The 22,435-nt window shown below is 42.2% G+C and overlaps 1 protein-coding gene across 1 annotated transcript; it reads right to left on the bottom strand.

Moving 5' to 3' along the window:
• Nucleotides 1–538: 538 nt before the first annotated feature.
• On the bottom strand, nt 539–2,899 carry LOC110537028 (growth arrest-specific protein 1). Its single transcript, XM_021622743.3, has one exon. The coding sequence runs from the start codon at nt 2,293–2,295 to the stop codon at nt 1,507–1,509; it is 789 nt and encodes a 262-aa protein (XP_021478418.1). The 5' UTR covers nt 2,296–2,899; the 3' UTR covers nt 539–1,506.
• Between the last annotated feature and the right edge of the window lie 19,536 nt (nt 2,900–22,435).

Here is a 22,435-nt window from a genome sequence, read left to right on the forward strand (position 1 = left end):
TAAAAACAAACTACTTTGTTACACATACATAGCAATGGTCCGTAGCTAAACACATACACACCAACAGCAATCCAATCGGAGTGCATTTGTAATGGTTACTTAAGTCTCAATTCACCCAGACACAGCTTTTCTTACCCTCTCTCCTCTGTGTGAATGCTTCTTCTAACAAACACATGGGGTGAGGATAAATAAACTAGCCAGGCCCATCTTGGCTCCATCTGAGCTGCAATCCCCAGGAGATAGGCTATTTCGTCCTCAGGTTTATACAGTCTTCCAGCATTAACAGTTTAGCCTTCAGCAAACATTAATGTTGACAAATTCAAGTGTATATCAATCTGACTCTTCATTTGCTCTAGGAGTCAGATAACATTCAGTAGCTCAGATCAACTGATGGTTTGTATTGAGGGGGTTTTGTGATGTAGAAAGGATTGGTACAGCTGCCAAAAGATTTGCGAGACACCGTACTAAAATCACCTGCTGCTACCCATACGGCTACATAAAGTAGAGTTAAGACGGAAACAATCAAGAGTCAATAGAATTTTAAGCAAGAACATTTATATTTTCACTAAAATACAATGTAGACAGTGAAGCATTTCATGACATTTCTATACAGTGCAAAAATCCTTAGCAGTAATAAACAAATAACTCTGGGAAAAAAAATCCATATCATACAATATACTGTACAATTTAACTTCACACATTTTGACATATAAAAATAATCTCCCTTAACTTGTTTTTTAACTTGATATTGATACTGAGCTTATGGAAATGTCTGGGACATGATTAAGGCTAATAATATTAAATAACAAATCAAACTGTGGTTAGGTAAATGCATTTTACATCTGTCACTTAGATGATTACCAACTGACTAGAGCTTAAATGGCATCTTAATGAAATGTAGGCCTATATCTATTGTCTAGCTCATAGTGAAAGAAAACTTGATTAGTCTGTCCCCATTTTCACCAAGTGACCAAGAACATGTTTTATACTGATGTTTTCACTATTGTCTTGAAACAGCATTATACATATGTACACTTACAAGTCACCTGGCTGTCCACATTAAAGAAAATTGTGTGTCAAACTTTTTGGGCTATTTTGTGAGACACAAGGTAAGGAGAAGCTTATAGTAGGCCTAGAACATTCTTTAAGGTTTGGTTAAAACAATTACATATTTTAGAGGTGCACAGCTATCTGGAAATGAATCTATAAACTTTTGAGATTCACATAAAATGTATACATTTTAAATATAAACATTTGTGAGCAAGATGACCCATAGCCTATCAGCACAGAGACTGAGACCAGATAGAATGTTGAGAAGCCCCATTATGAAGACAGCAGAGCAAAGGCCAATAAATCTTCCAAACACACAAAGTATACGCTAAAGCAGGTGTGCTGGTGTTACAACACTTTCATGAGCTATTCTGTCTCTCTGTCAACGTTTCACAGGCCTCTCTATTTCTCTAACAACTTCCCCAACAGCTGAATCAACTTGGGTAGACTGCCCTATCAGATAAGACGCATTAGAACCAAAATGGTGGCCACAGTAGAAGTCCATACATCCCGACAGGAGGATTTAAGTGAATCACTAGCGTTTTCCACATAGACATAATCCTCCATATCATCATAATCATCTTCAGAGTCCGAATCAGAAAACCCGCTGCCTGCGTATCTGTCCATAGAGTCAAAGCAAAAGTTTTTCATACTAACTTTGACGTACTCGCATATCGTTCTCTCCGTGCCATCACAAACACAAGTATCAAGTTGTTGTGCTTTGGGCATATTGCGCATGTTGGCTATCACCCTCCTGCAATCGTCCGAACATCTCTCGCCTCCGAAAAGTTTACGGCAGTGAAACAAATAGTCACGCATTGCCGAGCTACATTGGTAATCGCTCTCGCACTCCCGCCGGGCTTCGGTGCAGCCCATGTTGCTTGTCCGAGGCAGGCACGGCTCTATGGCGCGTTTGGTGCTCCGGCAGACGGGGTCCGAGGCGCAGTCACAGTCCTCTAGAGACGGACCGGTCTCAGTTAGATTCAGCTGGATAAGGGACGAGATGCAGTGGCTGGGACACTTCTTCCTATCCCCGTTGATAACAGGCGCACAGGCGTAAAGGTATTGGTCATATGCGTAGTGACAATCCGGCTCTCCATGACACTTCATAATGGCTTGCCAACAGATGAGCCGACGACCATGAGTAGGGGACGCGATGCAAAGACAACCGAACAGGGCAAACGCACAGCATAAATACAAAGTCGGTCTCCCAGTCCACTTTATAAACCCGGCAAAACTTGCCATTTCGAAGTAGACTGATCCGAATAAACAAAAGACTTCAACATGTGGATTTGGTTATCAGTATATTCATCAAATATGTCAAAAAGAAGTCATCCAAATCCATTCCCTCCCATTCAGTACGCGCCAGTGGGGAATGAACGAGGTTCACCAAATAATGTGCAATGCAGTGATACCGTGTGAAAACCGCACATGGCCTGCAATTTGTTCATTTGAATTTTTCCCCGAGGTTTGATACACTGTTACAATACAAGTTCACAGGCACTCTCCACTTATCTTCACAGCAGTAGAGGCTTCACAATACTGAATTATTCAACTTCTGCGTTCCATTGCTTTGCCGCACAGACAAGATGAAGTAGAAAAAAACAGTTCCGTCGTCGTTTTAACGTTCAGAAAGGCAAACTCCGTTCCAGGAAAAGTTTTATGATGTAGCCTAGGCTATCTGCGCAACTAGCATGCCATTCGGTGTCTTCTTTAGCTATACAATTATGTAAAGGCATGAGGAATGCGATGAACGATTCGCCCCATTGAAGACTGTGGAATGACTCTCTCGTTCATCTGCGTCGGTTGACTAAAACCTCCTTGCCTTATTGGTCAAATTAGTTGTTGTGATTTGTTACATTGTTCAGGGCAGTGACGTGAAGATGGAAACGTGACCAATGAATTAGCAGGGGAAAAGGGTTGTCACTAGCTTCCACAGCCACAAAGTCAGAAACCCCGCCCATTTCTACCGTTTATCTTCTAAAATGTTCATTTTAAACCTAACCCTAACCTAACCACACTTCTAACCGTATGCCGAACCCCAGCCTTAAATTAAGACCAAAAAGCAAATGTTTGTTTTCATGATTTTTTATGATATAGCCAATGTTAACCCAGTGGCTGTGGAATCTAGTGTAAACCGGGGAAAAGGGATAGTAAAGATTTAACTCATTGTTATTATAGGCTAATATTTTTATTTATTGAACCTTTATTTAACTAGGCAAGTCAGTTAAGAACAAAGTCTTATTTACAATGACGGCCTACCCCGGCCACACCCTATCCCTAGGCCAATTGTGCACTGCCCTATGGGACTCCCAATCACAGCCTGTAATGACACATCTAGCAGTATCTTAGACCGCTGCACCACCCGGGAGCCCCTAATAAACATGATCTGACTTCACATAACTTTTTCTTTATTTCAAAATGTTTACTTATTGTCAATTATTCTCCCCAAACCTTTCAAACATATGAAAATAAGACATAAAGGGTAGTCCAAGAAAATTCTGCCATCCATCACAGGAGACATGTAGTAGCCTAACCTGTACTTCAACTACCAGTGAGACAAAAACTGTGAATGTTGATTGACCTATAATCACACTGAATATATTCTAAAGGTGGTGAAGGACAATGTCTTTAGAAACGTTATGGTCATGTTGACTAACTACCGTAGAGAGAGTCTGCATCCCAAATGGCACCCAATTCACTATATAATACACTAGTTTTCACCTCACAGCTGCTATAACACATGCTGCTGCTCCTGTCCACCCCTTCCCCCTCCCACTTTCCCTTCCCTTCCACCCTCCACACAACATAAGTGAGTATTAACACAAGCCTTAAGGGCCTTCCTATGTTACAGCACACGTGTGAATAACACCAGTCACCACATGTATGCCAATAAAGACATGCCAGCCAGGGAGGACAGAAGGGCAAAGAGAAAATAAGAAATAGAGCTGTAATCTTGTGAAAATAGAGCTTTGAAAAAAAGGAAGTATAACCTTCCTTCACCTGAAAAAAAACAAACGCCTCATTTGTCGGCCTCATATATACTCAGCTATTCAACCCATAAGGATAGCAGTTATTTTTATAACATTACTTCCGAGTTGTTAATGGTTAATGAAAAGACTGTAGCCTACAGACCAGGGAGAGTGACAATGATCAACGGGGCAACAGTATCAAGGCGCTGCCAGTGAGTGACTGAGTGAGTGGCCAAACCCAGAGCCACTATGTCTGAATACCAGTGAAATGTGATCATTGAGTCGTGGACACCTACGTCTTGCTACCCGATAAGCTAAACACCTTCTTCACCCGCTTTGAGGATAACACAGTGCCACCAACGCAGCCCGCTCCCAAGGACTGTGGGCTCTCATTCTCCATGGCCAATGTGAGTAAGACGTTTAAGCGCGTTTAACCCTCGCAAGGATGCCGGCCCAGATAACATCCTTAGCCAAGTCCTCAGAGCATGCGCAGACCAGCTGGCTGGAGTGTTTATGGACATATTCAATCTCTCCCTATCCCAGTCTGCTGCCCCCACTTGCTTCAAGATGTCCACCATTGTTCCTGTACACAAGAAAGAAAAGGTAACAGAACTAACTTATGTCATCATGAAGTGTTTTGAGAGGCTAGTTATCACCTCTAACTAGGGTTGCAAAGGGTCAGCATTTTTCTGGAACTTTTCCAAGGGAGTTAAGGCCAGGAATTTTGGGAATTTTGCTTAAATTCATCAACAAAGTTAGCTTATAACAGTGAACCTTTTTTGTGGGATACACATAAGGCAATTTTAGGTCTTGTGGCATATTTTTGTTAAACTATTCCCAATTCAATGGAATTGCAACCCTCTGCATGCAAAGTGCATTCTTCCATCACATGTGCAGTGCACTCTTCCATCACATGTACAGCTGATTTTCAAGATCTTGCACACTAATGAGATGCTATTGAGCCCACACTACAACATTGTCTGAGCCAAGGACTACAGGCTTTCTGGTAAGTTTTGATTACAATACTTGGTCGGGTGAATATATTTAAATGACATACATGATTTTTTGTTAACTAGTAAATAGTAGCCCAGAGCAAAGTATGTTTAAATCATTTCTAACTTGTTAACAATTTCTGCTAGTTAGTTTTTGCTACCGTGTAGGTTTTAGTTTGCTTGAGCCTGGTAATTGAGGAGTGTTAATTCACCTGTTTTCATACGTTTCATTTTAAAGCATTTATCATACAAAGGAGTTGTTTAATCTAACTGCTTAACTATTTATCTGTACATGGAATTGTATTGTATTTATTTTACAATTTTTTTTCTAATCTTTACAGGAAAATGCCACAGGCACTATCTGATGTGGTGAGTCATTTCACTGCAGCTAATGTAGAAGGAAAAGCTGTGTACATTTGCAATTACTGTGCCAAATCATATCTAAAGAACATAACAAATATGCATAATCACCTGGCCAAGTGCATAAAGTTCCCTCAGCGCTCACAACAAGCAACCTCTGACAAAAGTCCCTCTACTTCTATTTGAGGTGAAAATTATGAATACACAGCTCATGGTCCTCCTGGAATCAGATGTTTTTTTTGACTCAATGGAGGAATGTAGTCAGGGAACTGCTGATGAATGTCTTGCTCAAGCTCTGTATGCAGCTGATTCACCTCTGATACTCACAGGCAATGTGTATTGGAAGAGATTTCTGAATGTTCTTCACCCAGCATACACCCCTCCAACCAGCCATTCTTTATCTACTCATTTTCTGGATGCAGAGTTCAACAAAGTTCAAGTGAAGGTCAAGCAAATCATAGAGAAAGCAGACTGTATTGCAATCATCTCTAATGGGTGGTCGAATGTTCGTGGGCATGGAATAATTAACTACAACTCCACCCCTCATCCAGTATTCTACAAGAGCACAGACACAAGGGAAAACAGACACACCGGTCTCTACATTGCAGATGAGCTAAAGGCAGTCATCAATGACCTTGGACCACAGAAGGTATTTGCACTGGTGACAGACAATGCTGCGAACATGAAGGCAGCTTGGTCTAAGGTGGAGGAGTCCTACCTTCACATCACACCCATTGGCTCATGAATTGAATCTGCACCTCAAGGACATCATAGCACTGAAAACAATGGATACACTCTACAAGAGATCCAAGGAAATGGTTAGATATGTGAAGGGTCATCAAGTCATAGCAGCAATCTACCTCACCAAGAAAAGTGAGAAGAATAAGAGCAAATGGCCATATCACAGTCTGCCAATATGGACAGCCCCATCAAGAGTATCCTCCTGGATGATGTATTTTGGGAGAGAGTGGTAAGCAGTCTGAAACTCCTGAAACCTATTTTTTAATTTTTTTTAATTTTATTGAACCTTTATTTAACCAGGTAGGCTAGTTGAGAACAAGTTCTCATTTACAACTGCGACCTGGCCAAGATAAAGCAAAGCAGTGTGACACAGTAGCCATTGGGGTAGCCATTGCACGGATTGAGGGAGATAATGCAATCCTGTCTGATGTTCAGACTCTGCTTGCAGATGTAAGAGAATAAATCCGTACTGCCTTGCCCACTTCACTGTTGCTCCAAGCAGAGGAAACTGCAGTTCTGAAATACATCAGAAAGCATGAAGACTTCTGCCTGAAGCCCATACACGCCATAGTGTACATGTTGGACCCCAAGTATGCTGGCAAGAGTGTCCTGTCTGGTGTAGAGATCAACAAGGACCATGGTGTCACCACTACTGTGTCTCGCCACCTTGGCCTGAATGAGGGCAAGGTTCTTGGCAGTCTGGCAAAGTACACTTCCAAGCAAGGCTTTTTGGATGGAGATACAACATGGCAGTCATGCCAACATATCTCATCAGCCACCTGGTGGAAGGGACTTTGTGAATCTGAGGCTCTTTCCCCTGTTGCCTCCATCATCCTCCATTCCAACCAACATCAGCCGCCTCAGAACGCTACTGGTCCTTGTTTGGGAACACACACACCAAAGCACGCAACAGGCTGACCAATGCAAGGGTTGAAAAATTGGTGGCCATCCGTGCAAATTTTAGGCTTTTTGAGCCTGACAACGAACCATTCTCAACACGGTTGGAAAGTGACAGTGAAGATGAGGCCTCAGAGTCTGATGTTCAAGAGGTGGACATTGAGAAGGTCCAGGGAGAAGACATGGAAGGCTGAGAGGAAGACAACCAAAGCTTTAGTTTATAGACTATTATTTTACAGATGTATATTGAAAACATTTTTGGGAGATGCGATGGATCTGTGGGGATCATTCAATATTCCCTTTCTTTTGTTGTTCATTGATGTCACGACTTCCGCCGAAGTCGGCTCCTCTCCTTGTTCGGGCGGTGTTCGGCGCTCAACGTCACCGGCTTTCTAGCCATCGCCTCTCCATTTTTCATCTATCCATTTGTTTTGTCTTGTTCCCTGCACACCTGGTTTTCATTCCCCAATCAGTCTGCATGTATTTATTCCTCTGTTCCCCATCATGTCTTTGTTTAAGATTGTTTGTGTTACGAGTGTATTGTTTTCGTGTGAGTTGTTATTTTTCACGAAGATGTCAATTGTTAAACATAATTCTTGTGACTGTTTTGCGCGTTTTGCACTTTTGCCTAAATAAAGTGTGCGCCAGTTCACAAATCTCTGCTCTCCTGCACCTGACTTCACTACCAGTACGCACACATTCTGACAATTGAAATCATCCCATGTGAAGAGTTAACTAATTTAATGAAAGTTCAATTTGTAACAAATCTTTTTTACAGTTTCTATTGGAAGGATTTAATCATTTGCAATTATGTCTACGTATGATAAGGTAAAACGTTTATGTTTCTGTCTCCATATGATATGGTAAATATGTCCAATGCAAAAAAACATCTACATTTAAATGGTATTAATATTAATTTGCATACAGTGGGGAGAACAAGTATTTGAAACACTGCCGATTTTGCAGGTTTTCCTACTTACAAAGCATGTAGAGATCTGTAATTTTTTTATCATAGGGACACTTCAACTGTGAGAGACGGAATCTAAAACAAAAATCCAGAAAATCACATTGTATGATTTTTAAGTAATTAATGTGCATTTTATTGCATGACATAAGTATTTGATCACCTACCAACCAGTAAGAATTCCGTCTCTCACACACCTGTTAGTTTTTCTTTAAGAACCCCTCCTGTTCTCCACTCATTACCTGTATTAACTGCACCTGTTTGAACTTGTTACCTGTATAAAAGCCACCTGTCCACACACTCAATCAAACAGACTCCAACCTCTCCACAATGTCCAAGACCAGAGAGGGTGTAAGGACATCAGGGATAAAATTGTAGACCTGCACAAGGCTGGGGTGGGCTACAGGACAATAGGCAAGCAGCTTGGTGAGAAGGCAACAACTGTTGGCGCAATTATTTGAAAATGGAAGAAGTTCAAGATGACGGTCAATCACCCTCGTTCTGGGGCTCCATGCAAGATCTCACCTCGTGGGGCATCAATGATCATGGCGAAGGCGAGGGATCAGCCCAGAACTACATGGCAGGACCTGGTCAATGACCTGAAGAGAGCTGGGACCACAGTCTCAAAGAAAACAATTAGGAACACACTACGCCGTCATGGATTAAAATCCTGCAGCGCATGCAAGGTCCCCCTGCTCAAGCCAGCGCATGTCCAGGCCCGTCTGAAGTTTGCCAATGACCATCTGGATGATTCAGAGGAGGAATGGGAGAAGGTCATGTGGTCTGATGAGACAAAAATAGAGCTTTTTGGTCTAAACTCCACTCTCCGTGTTTGGAGGAAGAAGAAGGATGAGTACAACCCCAAGAACAACATCCCAATCGTGAAACATGGAGGTGGAAACATCATTCTTTGGGGATGCTTTTCTGAGGGGACAGGACGACTGCACCGTATTGAGGGAAGGATGGATGGGGCCATGTATCACGAGATCTTGGCCAACACCCTCCTTCCCTCAGTAAGAGCATTGAAGATGGGTTGTGGCTGGGTCTTCCAGCATGACAACGACCCGAAACACACGGCCAGTGCAACTAAGGAGTGGCTCCGTAAGAAGCAACTCAAGGTCCTGGAGTGGCCTAGCCAGTCTCCAGACCTGAACGCAATAGAAAATCTTTGGAGGGAGCTTAAAGTCCGTATTGCCCAGCGACAGCCCCGAAACCTGAAGGATCTGGAGAAGGTCTGTATGGAGGAGTGGGCCAAAATCCCTGCTGCAGTGTGTGCAAACCTGGTCAAGAACTACAGGAAACGTATGATCTCTGTAATTGCAAACAAAGGTTTCTGTACCAAATATTAAGTTCTGCTTTTCTGATGTATCAAATACTTATGTCATGCAATAAAATGCACATTAATTACTTAAAAATCATACAATGTGATTTTCTGGATTTTAGATTCCGTCTCTCACTGTTGAAGTGTACTTATGATAAAAATTACCTACATGCTTTGTAAGTAGGAAAACCTGCAAAATCGTCAGTGTATCAAATACTTGTTCTCCCCACTGTATATTTCCGTTAATTCCCACGGAAAGTTTTCACCGCTGAATATTCCCCACAATGTGCAACCCTACCTCCACCGTACCTGACACCTTAGACCCACTTCAATTTGCTTACCTCCCAATAGATTCACATACGATGCAATCGCCATCACACTGCACACTGCCCTATCCCATCTGGACAAGAGGAATACCTATGTAAGAATACTGTTCATTGACTATAGCTCAGCTTTCAACACCATAGTTCCCTCCAAGCTCAACATTATGCTTGGGGCCCTGGGTCTGAACCCCACCCTGTGCAACTGGGACCTTAACTTCCTGACGGGCTGCCCCCAGGTGGTGAAGGTAGGAAACAACATCTCCACTTCGCTGATCCTCAACACAGGGGCCCCACAAGGGTGCGTGCTCTGCCCCCTCCTATACTCCCTCTTCACCCATGACTGTGTTGCCATGCATGCCTCCAACTCAATCATCAAGTTTGCAGATGAAACAACAGTAGTAGGCCTGATTACCAACAATGACGAGACAGCCTACAGGGAGGAGGTGAGGGCCCTGGCAGAGTGGAGCCATGAAAATAACCTCTCTCTCAATGTCAACAAAATGACGGAACTGATCGTGGACTTCAAGAAACAGCAGAGGGAGCACACCCCTATCCAAATCGACAAGACGCAGTGGATAAGTTGGAAAGCTTCAAGTTCATCGGCGTACACATCACTGACAATCTGAAATGGTCCACCAACACAGACAGTATGGTGAAGAAGGCGCAACAGCACCCCTTCAACCTCAGGAGGCTGAAGAAATTAAGCTTGGCCCATAAGACCCTCAGAAACTTTTACAGATGCACAATTGAGAGCATCTTGTCGGGCTGTGAAATGGCAACTCCATCACCGGGGGAACACTGCCTGCCTTCCAGGACACCTACAGCACCCGATACGAAGGACAAAAATATCATCAAGGATATCAACCACGGCCTGTTCACCCCGCTATCATCCAGAAGGTGTGGTCAGTACAGGTGTATCAAAGCTGGGACCGAGAGAATGAAAAACAGCTTCTATCTCAAGGCCATCAGACTGTTAAATAGCCATCACTAGCCGGCTACCACCCGGCTACTCAACCCTGCACCTTAGAGGCTGCTGTCCTATATACATAGACATGGAATCACTGGCCACTTTAAATAATGGAGCACTACTTTTCTCATCTCATATGTATATACCGTATTCTATTCTACTGTATTTAGTCAATGTCACTCTGACATTGCTCGTCCTAATATTTAGATATTTATATATATATATATATGTGTATGTGACCAATAACATTTTATTTGATTTGATTGAAAAAAAATACATCCATTGGCGTTAGTGAAGAATCATTATAAATCCCAGACGCTGTGTCTGAAATAGCAGCCCTTGAACAAAAGCCCAGAAGAAAAATAAAGTGTATGAATGGTGTTGTGGAAAATATAGACTCAAATACTTCTCAGATACCGGAGCTTGTGAATTCAAATAGACTTTATTACAGAGAGTAACAAGGCCGAGCAATTCCATGGAAGAACCAACTCTTCTTAGTACTTGGCTTTTATACAGTCTTACTCTTACATAACATCGTCACTCCATTTTATGAATCTTGTTGTTTTACTTAGTTTCCATTCTCTTATTGGCTCAGACATTTTGGTGGCGTGACATGCCCCCTCCTACTGGTGCACCTCACTGATTAGCTAATGTTCCTGTCTAAAGGTCTTTACAAGTTCAGGCCGATGTTGTCTATGTATGACTAACCCATGTGTGTGTCCAGTAGCCTTCACAAGATCAGATATGGCCCAGACCAGTCACGTCTTGTTAGTCTACCTTGCCTCATCCACACAGAATCTGCTTACGTTCTGTTTTTTACATGTCCAATGGTCAATTCGACGTTGATCCAGCTTTGTACACTCACATGTTCTCAGCCTTCCTTCTGTACACATGTCTAATATTTAAACTTATATTGATTATTCTTTCTACTTCAAAGAAATCAACCATAGTCATTCATTTTCACCAACAATGGTCGACTGTGTTTCATCTGTCTTCTTCAGCCGTCGCCTTGGTGTCCCTGTACACTATAGGACTCCAGTGTACGTCCGGACCGGAGGCCAGGCCAGAAGTCAGACAGAAATAGACAGAAACCAGAGGGGACCACTCAGTCACTGTGATACGCCTGCCCCCCTGTGACACCCCGTCATATCACTCCGTTCTGACCACAAAGTTCTGGCAGCTGTCTGGAGACCCGAGGACCCCCTACCCCAATTAGTGAGTTCAGAGAGGATTCAGGCAGAGCAGAAGAAAACCCACTGCTACCCCAGGCCCCTCGACTCTCTCTCTCCTTCCCCCTCTCCTCGTCTCTCTCCCTGCTCTATCTCCCTTTCACCCTCTGTCTCTCTCTATGTCTCTCTCTCCACCCCCCTTCTCTTCTACAAATTACACTCATATCACCCATAGCGGCTCCAGACATCCCAGATGGCATACCAGAGCAACATGCCTGCTGGAGAGTCAGCTTACACTTACAGCCACATCAAAGACGAGGTCATCTGAAAAACGTGACATCCTCCAACTGACAAATCACTCAAGGGTGTCCACTATACCCTCTAAGAGGGTGACGTCATGTCATATTTGCCTTGAGTGTCTACTTGTAGATAAAAGACAGCGTATTCATGTGGGCAATTTTGGCATATAATTTTGCTGGTGGGGCAGAGAGCGAATGTACTTTATCGTATTGTCAAATCAAATCGGAGGGCCTGTTGTCCGGACCTCTGGCAGTCTCTATGGGGGTGCTACAGGGTTCAATTCTCGGGCTGACTCTTTTCTCTGTATACATCAATGATGTCGCTTTTGCTGCTGGTGATTCTCTGATCCACCTCTACGCAGACGACACCATTATGTATACTTCTGGCCCTTCTTTGGACACTGTGCTAACTAACCTCCAGACAAGCTTTTTTTAAATGTAATTTTATTTATTTATTTTATTTCACCTTTATTTAACCAGGTAGGCTAGTTGAGAACAAGTTCTCATTTACAACTGCGACCTGGCCAAGATAAAGCATAGCTTCAATGCCATACAACTCTCCTTCTGTGGCCTCCAACTGCTCTTAAATGCAAGTAAAACGAAATGCATGCCCTTCAACCGATCGCTGCCCACACCTACCCATGCGTCCAGCTTCACTACTGTGGACGGTTCTGACTTAGAATATGTGGACAACTACAAATACCTAGGTGTCTGGCTAGACTGTAAACTCTCCTTCCAGACTCACAGTCACATGAAGCATCTCCAATCCAAAATGAAATTTATAATCAGCTTCCTATTTCGCAACAAAGCATCCTTCACTCCTGCTGCCAAACATACCCTCGTAAAACTAACTATCCTACCGATCCTTGACTTCGGCGATGTAATTTACAAAATAGCCTCCAACACTCTACTCAGCAAATTGGATGCAGTCTATCACAGTGCCATCTGTTTTGTCACCAAAGCCCCATATACTACATACCACTGCAACCTGTATGCTCTCGTTGGCTGGTCCTCGCTTCATATCCGTCGCCAAACCCACTGGCTCCAGGCCATCTATAAGTCTTTGCTAGGTAAAGCCCCACCTTATCTCAGCTCACTGGTCACCATAGCAGCACCCACCCACAACACGAGCTCCAGCAGGTATATTTCACTGGTCACCCCCAAAGCCAATTCCTCCTTCGGCCGCCTTTCCTTCCAGTTCTCTGCTGCCAATGTCTGGAACGAACTGCAAAAATCACTGAAGCTGGAGACTCATATCCCCCTCACTAGCTTTAAGAACCAGCTGTCAGAGCAGCTCACAGATCACTACACCTGTACATAGCCAATCTGTAAATAGCCCATCCAACTACCTCATCACCATATTGTTATTTATTTTGCTCCTTTGCTCCCCAGTACCACTACTTGCACGCTCATCTCCTGCACATCTAACACCCCAGTGTTGAATTTGCCATACTGTAATAATTTCGACACTATGGCCTATTTATTGCCTCACCCCCCTTATCCTACCTCATTTGCACACATTGTATATAGACTTTCTCTATTGTATTGTATTATTGATTGTATGTTTGTTTATTCCATGTGTAACTCTGTGTTGTTGTTTGTGTCGCACTGCTTTGCTTTATCTTGGCCAGGTCGCAGTTGTAAATGAGAACTTGTTCTCAACTAGCTTACCTGGTCAAATAAAGGTGAAATAAAACACTTTTTTTAATGTATTTTTTGTGTTTTTAGGAGTGAGGATGAGAAGTAAGGTTTTGTGCACTTCAATGAGATTATGACTTTTTTTCCCTCTCAAACCAATAATTTTCTGCTCTAAACTAAAAGCTGTATGCTTAAAACACAGCAGTGGTGTAATACAGTACATACAGTATGTAAATGCATGGTCGTTTCCCCAGTTGGTGTGAAAGTGTTGTTTTGGCTGCTTTGGGGTCTTGTGTGGCTTCCCTCCATCCTGCTGATCAAAGACACAAGGCTAGGGAGCTGCGAGGGAGCCCACTGTACACTGCAGTTTAATATGAACAAAACAGATTGATCAAAACAAACCTCCTCTGACTGTACACTGCAGTTTAATATGAACAAAACAGATTGATCAAAACAAACCTCCTCTGACTGTACACTGCAGTTTAATATGAACAAAACAGATTGATCAAAACAAACCTCCTCTGACTGTACACTGCAGTTTAATATGAACAAAACAGATTGATCAAAACAAACCTCCTCTGACTGTACACTGCAGTTTAATATGAACAAAACAGATTGATCAAAACAAACCTCCTCTGACTGTACACTGCAGTTTAATATGAACAAAACAGATTGATCAAAACAAACCTCCTCTGACTGTACACTGCAGTTTAATATGAACAAAACAGATTGATCAAAACAAACCTCCTCTGACTGTACACTGCAGTTTAATATGAGCGGCTCCAACAAAACAGATGGGTGTATCTAAACTGATCCAAATGCAGGGTTGGGGAGTAACGGATTACAAAAAAACGGTAACTGTTATCCTTTACTTTACCAGCAAAAATATATATTTGACACTTCTGTTTTCTCAATGACATTCAAATCAGCACTGAAAAAAGGCAAGTTTAAGTTTGTTCCACCTGAGCGAGTCTGACCACAAGTCAGAGATCACTATGATGACACACCAAATGGGTTGGATGGATCATGGTACAGTCCAAGCTATGTCTTCAAACGGTGCGACTGCTGTCGGCATCCAAAGATCATCCAATTTGAATAAACGCTTGGAGGTAAGGATGACAGCAGTGGTGTAGTCTACAACGATACGGATATCACTCATTATTGTTATCTAAATAGTGCATTGATGTGAATCACACTGTTGCTCTCTCATTTAGTTATTTGCGCCTTACGGATTGTGGTTGTTTTAGATTGCTGTTCACAAATCTAAATGTGTATTTGAACCCAATAATGATTGAGTTCAAGAAGTTTAAGCTGCCTATCAATCTTTGTTTTTGAAACCAGTGGACAGCCAGTGAAAAATGCACGCTTGCAACAGCTGCACAGTGCAGATCCCAGCCTATGGAATAAAGTGGGGCTTTTATTGCTCAATCTAATTCATTTTGATAAAAAAATAAAATAATCATAGGCCTAATGGACACATGTTCAAACTCGTACACTTTTGATAGACTTAAAGGGGCAATCTGTAATTGCTACATCCATTTTTGGACATATATATACAGTATATATATGTATATATATAAAATTAAGTATATATATAAATATATATATATATATATATATATATATATATATATATATATATATATATATATATATCCATTGATTCTTGAAGAATATAATTTATAAATGCCTCATGAGTTAAGTTCAACTGTCACACTCCATGGAAACCCAAAATATAAGCTTGTTTTTCTCCAATGTTTGTAAACATTGTAAATGCAAATAAACACTGTATAGCCTCATAACATGGTTAAAACAGTAATGATGATATCATGGACGGTCAGTCCTTGCATCCATTGCTCTGCCTATTAATCTGAGAGTGGTTACATTTCTCCAGGCCCATCCCTCAGCTTTTTACCAAAACAGAGGCGGGGCAACCGTTTTGTTATCTGTGGATTATCTAGATATCAAAGTGTCACCAACAAAAAGTTTTAACAATAGGCCTATAGCAAATGCAGCATATGGCATTAATTTTTACATGTAAATAGCACTTTTCAGTAGTGCTCAAAGCATGCCATTCCATGAGCGCAGCATTCTTTTTCAAATTGAATCATTGAGCCCAATCAGTCCTCCATGACAAGAAAATCACAAACAACAGAGTTTAGTTTTGGGGTTATGCTCAGGTAAAAAAATGTGGCTAATCTATACCTCCATATTTCCAAGTCCTATTCTTGAAGATCAAGGAGTATAACATTTATTGGATGACTGGAATTCTGATAGACTTTGGTATTTAATATAAAGATATGATTTAACTGTGTTATTATATGTAGTGGAAAGCGATGGGTTAAAAGAAGCCTACATAACCAACCTATGAAGTAAAATTTTACATTAATTAATTCATTAATAGATGTAGTTCAATTGGTAACATACATTTTTGTCTTCTTCTAATGCCTCTTAAGGGGGAAGTAATCTAACAGTAACTGAATGTAATCAGATTACTTTACTGAGTTTGGGTAATCTAAAAGTTACTGATTAGAATTTTGGACAGGTAACTAGTAACTGTAACGGATTACATTTAGAAAGTAACCTACCCAACCCTGTGCACATGTTACTACACACATATGAGTGTGTTACACACATGTTTGATCATACTCAAGTCATATTAAACCACCTCTTAGTGAATCTGTTAACCACTTCCTCCTATGTAGGCTCTGGTCAACAGTAGTGCACTGTATAATGGAACAGGGTGTGTTCAAACCCAGCCACTGTCATTTACAGTGATTCAGTCCCACAAATTGCAAAACATGTTCGCATTGCTGAAATATCACATTGCCCTCAGACGTATAATATTATCTATGTTGAATGATTTACATTTTCTAAAAACCCTAAAGGAAGAAGTCTTCTTATGTAGTGTTCCTGACTGCGTTTCGCTTTGAGCGAAGGAGAGTATTACACACAGCAGAGCAGAATCCCATCAGCGTTGGACTAGGGCCAGGCATGAACAAGGCCCAGATTCACTGAAGCCAGCCTGTCTGTGTGTGTGATAGAGCAGCCAGCTGCTTTCCCCCCTCTCTGGACCCCTCAGTTACTATCTCCAGGACATTACTGTCTGACATTCTTTACTCTTACACCTTACTCTATTTTCAGACTGTTTCTTTGGAAGAAAACTTAGAAGACTGAGGATAACGTATGATAATGTATGTACCCCTTCTAACATATCCCAGGTTTTCCTTCCACCGTAGTTCACTATTTTTCATATTTTTACACCTTACTCTATTTTCTGCTTATTTCTTTGGGGGGAAAAATAGGAGATTGAGGATATTGTTTTATTGTTTTATAATGTATGTATGCCTTGTGCAGATAATGTATGCCAGGATTCTCCTTCAACTGTTGAAGTCACTGGCTGACTATCTTATTCTTCCCTATTTGTTTGGAAGGAATTATTTCTCTGGTTTGTTCATCGTCCTGTGCATGCGGTTGCTGGTGGCGAGTCATGTATAATAATGATTCCAGAATTGGAATGTGGTTCTCAAGACGCAGAAATACTCATGCAAAGACAGACATGCTCTTCACTGTGTCTCCACTGCTGTCAGAAGTCATTACATACAAGCCACCGTGCCAGAATCACTCTCTGAGCTCTGCATTCAAGTGCGTCCAACCCTGAGATGGAGGGAGCGCAAGAGAGAGGGAGAGATAGAGGGGGAGGAAGAGGGGTAGAGAGCGTGGAAAGGGAAAGGAAAGGGAAACCTAGTCAGTTGTACAACTGAATGTATTCAACTGAAATGTGTCTTCTGCATTTAACCCCACCCCTCCGAATCAGAGGTGCTGAGGGCTGCCTTAAGGGAGAGAAAGAGAGTGAGAGGGATAAGAGGGTCAATACTAAAAAGTTGTCAAATTGTTTTCTTCCCTGCTTTTATTTATGCCCTCTCCTCATTGCTAATGCAAACTGAAATGAAAAATATATCTATCTGGCTGATTTAAGTCCTCCAAAAAAAGCTGCTTCATTAACAGTAGCCCTTTCCTGCAGTCACATGACCTAGTGGCCTCATGGGTGGAATGTTATTCATATTTTTCATAATTTCATAATTATATATTTTTTTTAAGAGGTGAAAATCTGCTGTTTCTATGTCAAATGTTTTAAATATATATATTTGTAAGTCTTCAGTGATGTTTATAAAGTGTAATATTGAGATGCAAACTAAAAATGTGATCAATTTCCACTATATATCTGACATGGTACAGGTGTCTTCTTTTTTAAAGCCCATAACCATGTGTGTGAGGCGTATACTTTGTAGATTTGTTTAAGACTACCATGAAACACTCTGTGTGACCCTGATTTAGCCCACTGCAGTCAAATTTAAAGCAAACTCCACTCAAAAACTATATTTTGGTATATTTTTTAACTTGACTGACATACAAAACATTTTGGGACCGTATCAACAGTGGACTAATGGACAAAAAGATCAAAAGATTGTTTCTGAGTGGAGTTTCCTTTTAAAAATGATGACAATAAGAGGGAGGCAGATACAGCAAGAGATAGGGTGGGAGAGAGAGAGAAAGAGAGTGTTGTAGACATGGCTCTCAAAAGAAAGGCTATGTGCACACTGCCCACAAAATGAGGTGGAAACTGAGCTGCACTTCCTAACCTCCTGCCCAATGTATGATCATATTAGAGACACATATTTCCCTAGTGCATGCAGAGCAGAATTAGGCCGATACCCTCTAATTATCAAAATCCAGAAAAGAGCCGTTAAATTCTACAACCACCTAAAAGGAAGCGATTCACAAACCTTCCATAACAAAGCCATCACCTACAGAGAGATGGACCTGGAGAAGAGTCCCCTAAGCAAGCTGGTCCTGGGGCTCTGTTCACAAAAACAAACACACCCCACAGAGCCCTAGGACAGCAGCACAATTAGACCAAACCAAATCATGAGAAAACAAAAAGATAATTACTTGACACATTGGAAATAATTAACAAAAAAACAGAGCAAACTAGAATGCTATTTGTCCCTAAACAGAGAGTACACAGTGGTAGAATATCTGACCACTGTGACTGACCCAAACTTAAGGAAAGCTTTGACTATGTACAGACTCAGTGAGCATAGCCTTGCTATTGAGAAAGGCCGCCGTAGGCAGACATGGCTCTCAAGAGAAGACAGGCTATGTGCTCACTGCACAAAAAAATGAGGTGTAAACTGAGCTGCACTTTCTAACCTCCTGCCCAATGTATGACCATATTAGAGAGACATATTTCCCTCAGATTACACAGATCCACAAAGAATTTCGAAAACAAATCCAATTTTGATAAACTCCCATATCTACTGGGTGAAATTCCACGGTGTGCCATCACAGCAGCAAGATTTGTGACCTGTTGCCACAAGAAAAGGGCAACCAGTGAAGCACAAACACCATTGTAAATACAACCCATATTTATGCTTATTTATTTTCCCTTTTGTACTTTAACCATTTGTACATCGTTACTGTATAAGTAGGTAGAGAAAGAGAGAGAGAGAGAGTGAGAGAGAGAGAGAGGTACTTTATAGGGAGGTAGAGAGAGAGAGAGAGAGAGAGAGAGAGAGAGAGAGAGAGGGAGACAGAGATGTACTAAATAGGAAGGCTTCTCAGAGCCTTCTCATAGAGAGGTCTTCTCATAGAGAGTTAGAGGTCTTCTCAGAGAGAGATAGAGGTCTTCTCATAGAGAGTCAGAGGTCTTCTCAGAGAGAGTTAGAGGTCTTCTCAGAGAGAGTTCTTCTCCTGGCTCTAGTTACAAGCCCAAGGATGATGTCATCAGGGCCCAGGGTCCTGGACAGTGTACTTGTCTTCTCTCAACACACACACACCCGTTCCCTCCCTGACTACTCCGGCAGCATGCCCAGTGCTCTGTGCTCTTATCACTGGGCTCAGGAGATTGTTCCAGACCGGGCCGGCACCACATGTTCCCAGACTGAGTGGATCCCTCAGGGGAGTGAGGGGAGGAAGGTTGGGGCGGGGGGGCGGCGCAGAGAGAAAGTCAGTTACAACAGAACAGAGTTGATAGAAGTTCACACACCGGTCAGATCCAACCACAGCTCTATAGCCAGGAGCATCAACATGTGGAACCACCACAACTACTACTGCAGAGAACTGTCACTGTGGTAACCATTACCAGCCATGAGTGTGTTTGGTGTTTCCTAACCAGGAGGATATCCTTACACTGTGTACTCTGAGGCAAAACAGGTAACTATAGTTAAATCTATTATATTTTATGAAATGCTATGCTATGATATTCTATTCTATTACTATTTAGTACATTCTGAGTTGAAACAGATTACAAACTACCTCAGCCCCACTAGTCATTTATTTTCAACCCCACTCATCTTGGTTTCCTGTAAACAAAGCGTCCTTGTGCCAAGGTCTCATTGTCTCTAAAGGAATGAAGAGAGCAACAGACAGGCGTACATACCCTTGGAGACAGAGGCACTGAGAGGGAGAGAGAAGGGCTTTTGGAAAAACAATAACTAGGAAAATCATTGCATTATGAAACCATGGGGGCTGTGGAACAGGTTGAAGAGGAGAGAGAGGAGTTAAGATCCAGAGACAGGCAGAGAGCCAGGCAGCCAGGCCCTGCTTTAGCCATTACCTAGAGCCTTGACAAGAGGAGACAGGGGAGACGGGGGAGGGAAGGAGGAGACAGGGGAGACGGGGGAGGGAAGGAGGAGACGGGGAGACTGGGGAGATGGGGGAGGGAAGGAGGAGACGGGGAGACGGGGGAGATGGGGGAGATGGGGGAGGGGAGGAGGAGACAGGGGAGACAGGGGAGGGAAGGAGGAGACAGGGGAGATGGGGGAGGGAAGGAGGAGACAGGGGAGATGGGGGAGGGAAGGAGGAGACAGGGGAGACATGGGAGGAGACAGGAGGGCAGAAGAGGGAGAGAGAGAAAAAAAATAGAGGTGTACTCAGATGACATTACAATGACCTGCTTGTGAAAGCAAATACTTTATTTTACAGCGTTTCAGCTTGTGAATTCTCCATGACATGCTTATGGCAGGTTATAACCTGCCATGATAATAAAGTACACCAGGTCAGTGATAATATCGCTGTAAGTCAGTCTGAACCTGAGATGTAATCAGTGGTGTAAAGTAATTAAGTAAAAATACTTTAAAGTACTACTTAACTTGTTTTTTGGGGTATCTGGACTTTACTTTACTATTAATATATATATTTTTATTTTACTTTTACTTCACTACATTCCTAAAGAAAATAATGTACTTTTTAAACCATACATTTTCTCTGACACCTAAAAGTACTTGTTACATTTTGAATGCTTAACATGACAGAAAATGTTCCAGTTCACACACTTATCAAGAGAACATCCCTGGTCATCCCTATTACCTCTGATCTGACCGACTCACTAAACATAAATGCTTTGTTTGTAAATTATGTCTGAGTGTTGGAGTGTGTCCCTGGCTATCCATACATTTAAAAAAGAAGAACATTGTGCAGTCTGGTTTGCATTATACAAGGAATTTGAAATGATTTATACTTTTACTTTTGATACTTCTTTGGTAAATTTGAGCAATTACATATTCTTTTGATACTTAAGTATATGTAAAGCCAAATCATTTTAGAGTTTTACTCAAGTAGTATTTTACTGAGTGACTTTCACTTTTTCTTGAGTCATTTTCAATAAAGGTATCATCTGAATCTCTACATTTAAAATTTTAGGTCAACAAAATATTCAAAAGCAATAGCAGTTTTTTTTTACAGTGGATAATAGCTCAGAATCATTTATGTTCAATTTCTTCAAATAACCAGGTTTACTCAAGTATGATAACTGAGTACTTTTTTCACAACTGAATGTAATATCTAACCACTAAAGACGCCTACACAGAGACACTGCATCAGAATTATGTAAATCACTAAGACATACTATGTAACTGCATGTCTACTATGTATTTGTCACTGTGAGGATATCATCCTGTTCGAGGTCTTTCCTGTTCAACACAACTACGCCAACAACCTGACAGGATCCCCTGGAGGTTAGACCTACTTCTTAGAGTATTATTTCACAGGAAGCTCTCAATTTCAAGAGCCAAATACATGGAGGTAAAAGGTGGAGAGGAAAGAAGGAAGACAGAAGAGGTTAAGAGTAATACTTGGGGGAGGGAGAGAGAGAAAGAGAGGGGCTAGAGAGAAAGACTTGGGGAGGGAGAGAGAGAGGGGCTAGAGAGAAAGACTTGGGGGAGGGAGAGAGAGAGAAGCTAGAGAGAAAGACTTGTTGGAGGGAAAGAGGGAGAGAGAGAGAGGCTAGAGAGAAAGACTTGGGGGAGGGAGAGAGGGGCTGGAGAGAAAGACTTGGGGGAGGGAGGGGCTAGAGAGAAAGACTTGGGGGAGGGAGGGGCTAGAGAGAAAGACTTGGGGGAGGGAGGGAGGGTCTAGAGAGAAATACTTGGGGGAGGGAGGGGCTAGAGAGAAAGACTTGGGGAAGGGAGGGAGGGGCTAGAGAGAAAGACTTGGGGGAGGGAGGGGCTAGAGAGAAAGACTTGGGGGAGGGAGAGAGGGGCTAGAGAGAAAGACTTGGGGAGGGAGGGAGGGGCTAAAGAGAAAGACTTGGGGGAGGGAGGGGCTAGAGAGAAAGACTTGGGGGAGGGAGGGAGGGAGGGGCTAGAGAGAAAGACTTGGGGGAGGGAGGGAGAAAGAGAGGGGCTAGATAGGAAGACTTGGGGGAGGGAAAGAGGGAGAGAGGGGCTAGAGAGAAAGACT

This window comes from Oncorhynchus mykiss, chromosome 12 (assembly GCF_057628025.1).
Source record: "Oncorhynchus mykiss isolate SJ-2025 chromosome 12, ASM5762802v1, whole genome shotgun sequence".
NCBI classification, from domain to species: Eukaryota; Metazoa; Chordata; class Actinopteri; order Salmoniformes; family Salmonidae; genus Oncorhynchus; species Oncorhynchus mykiss.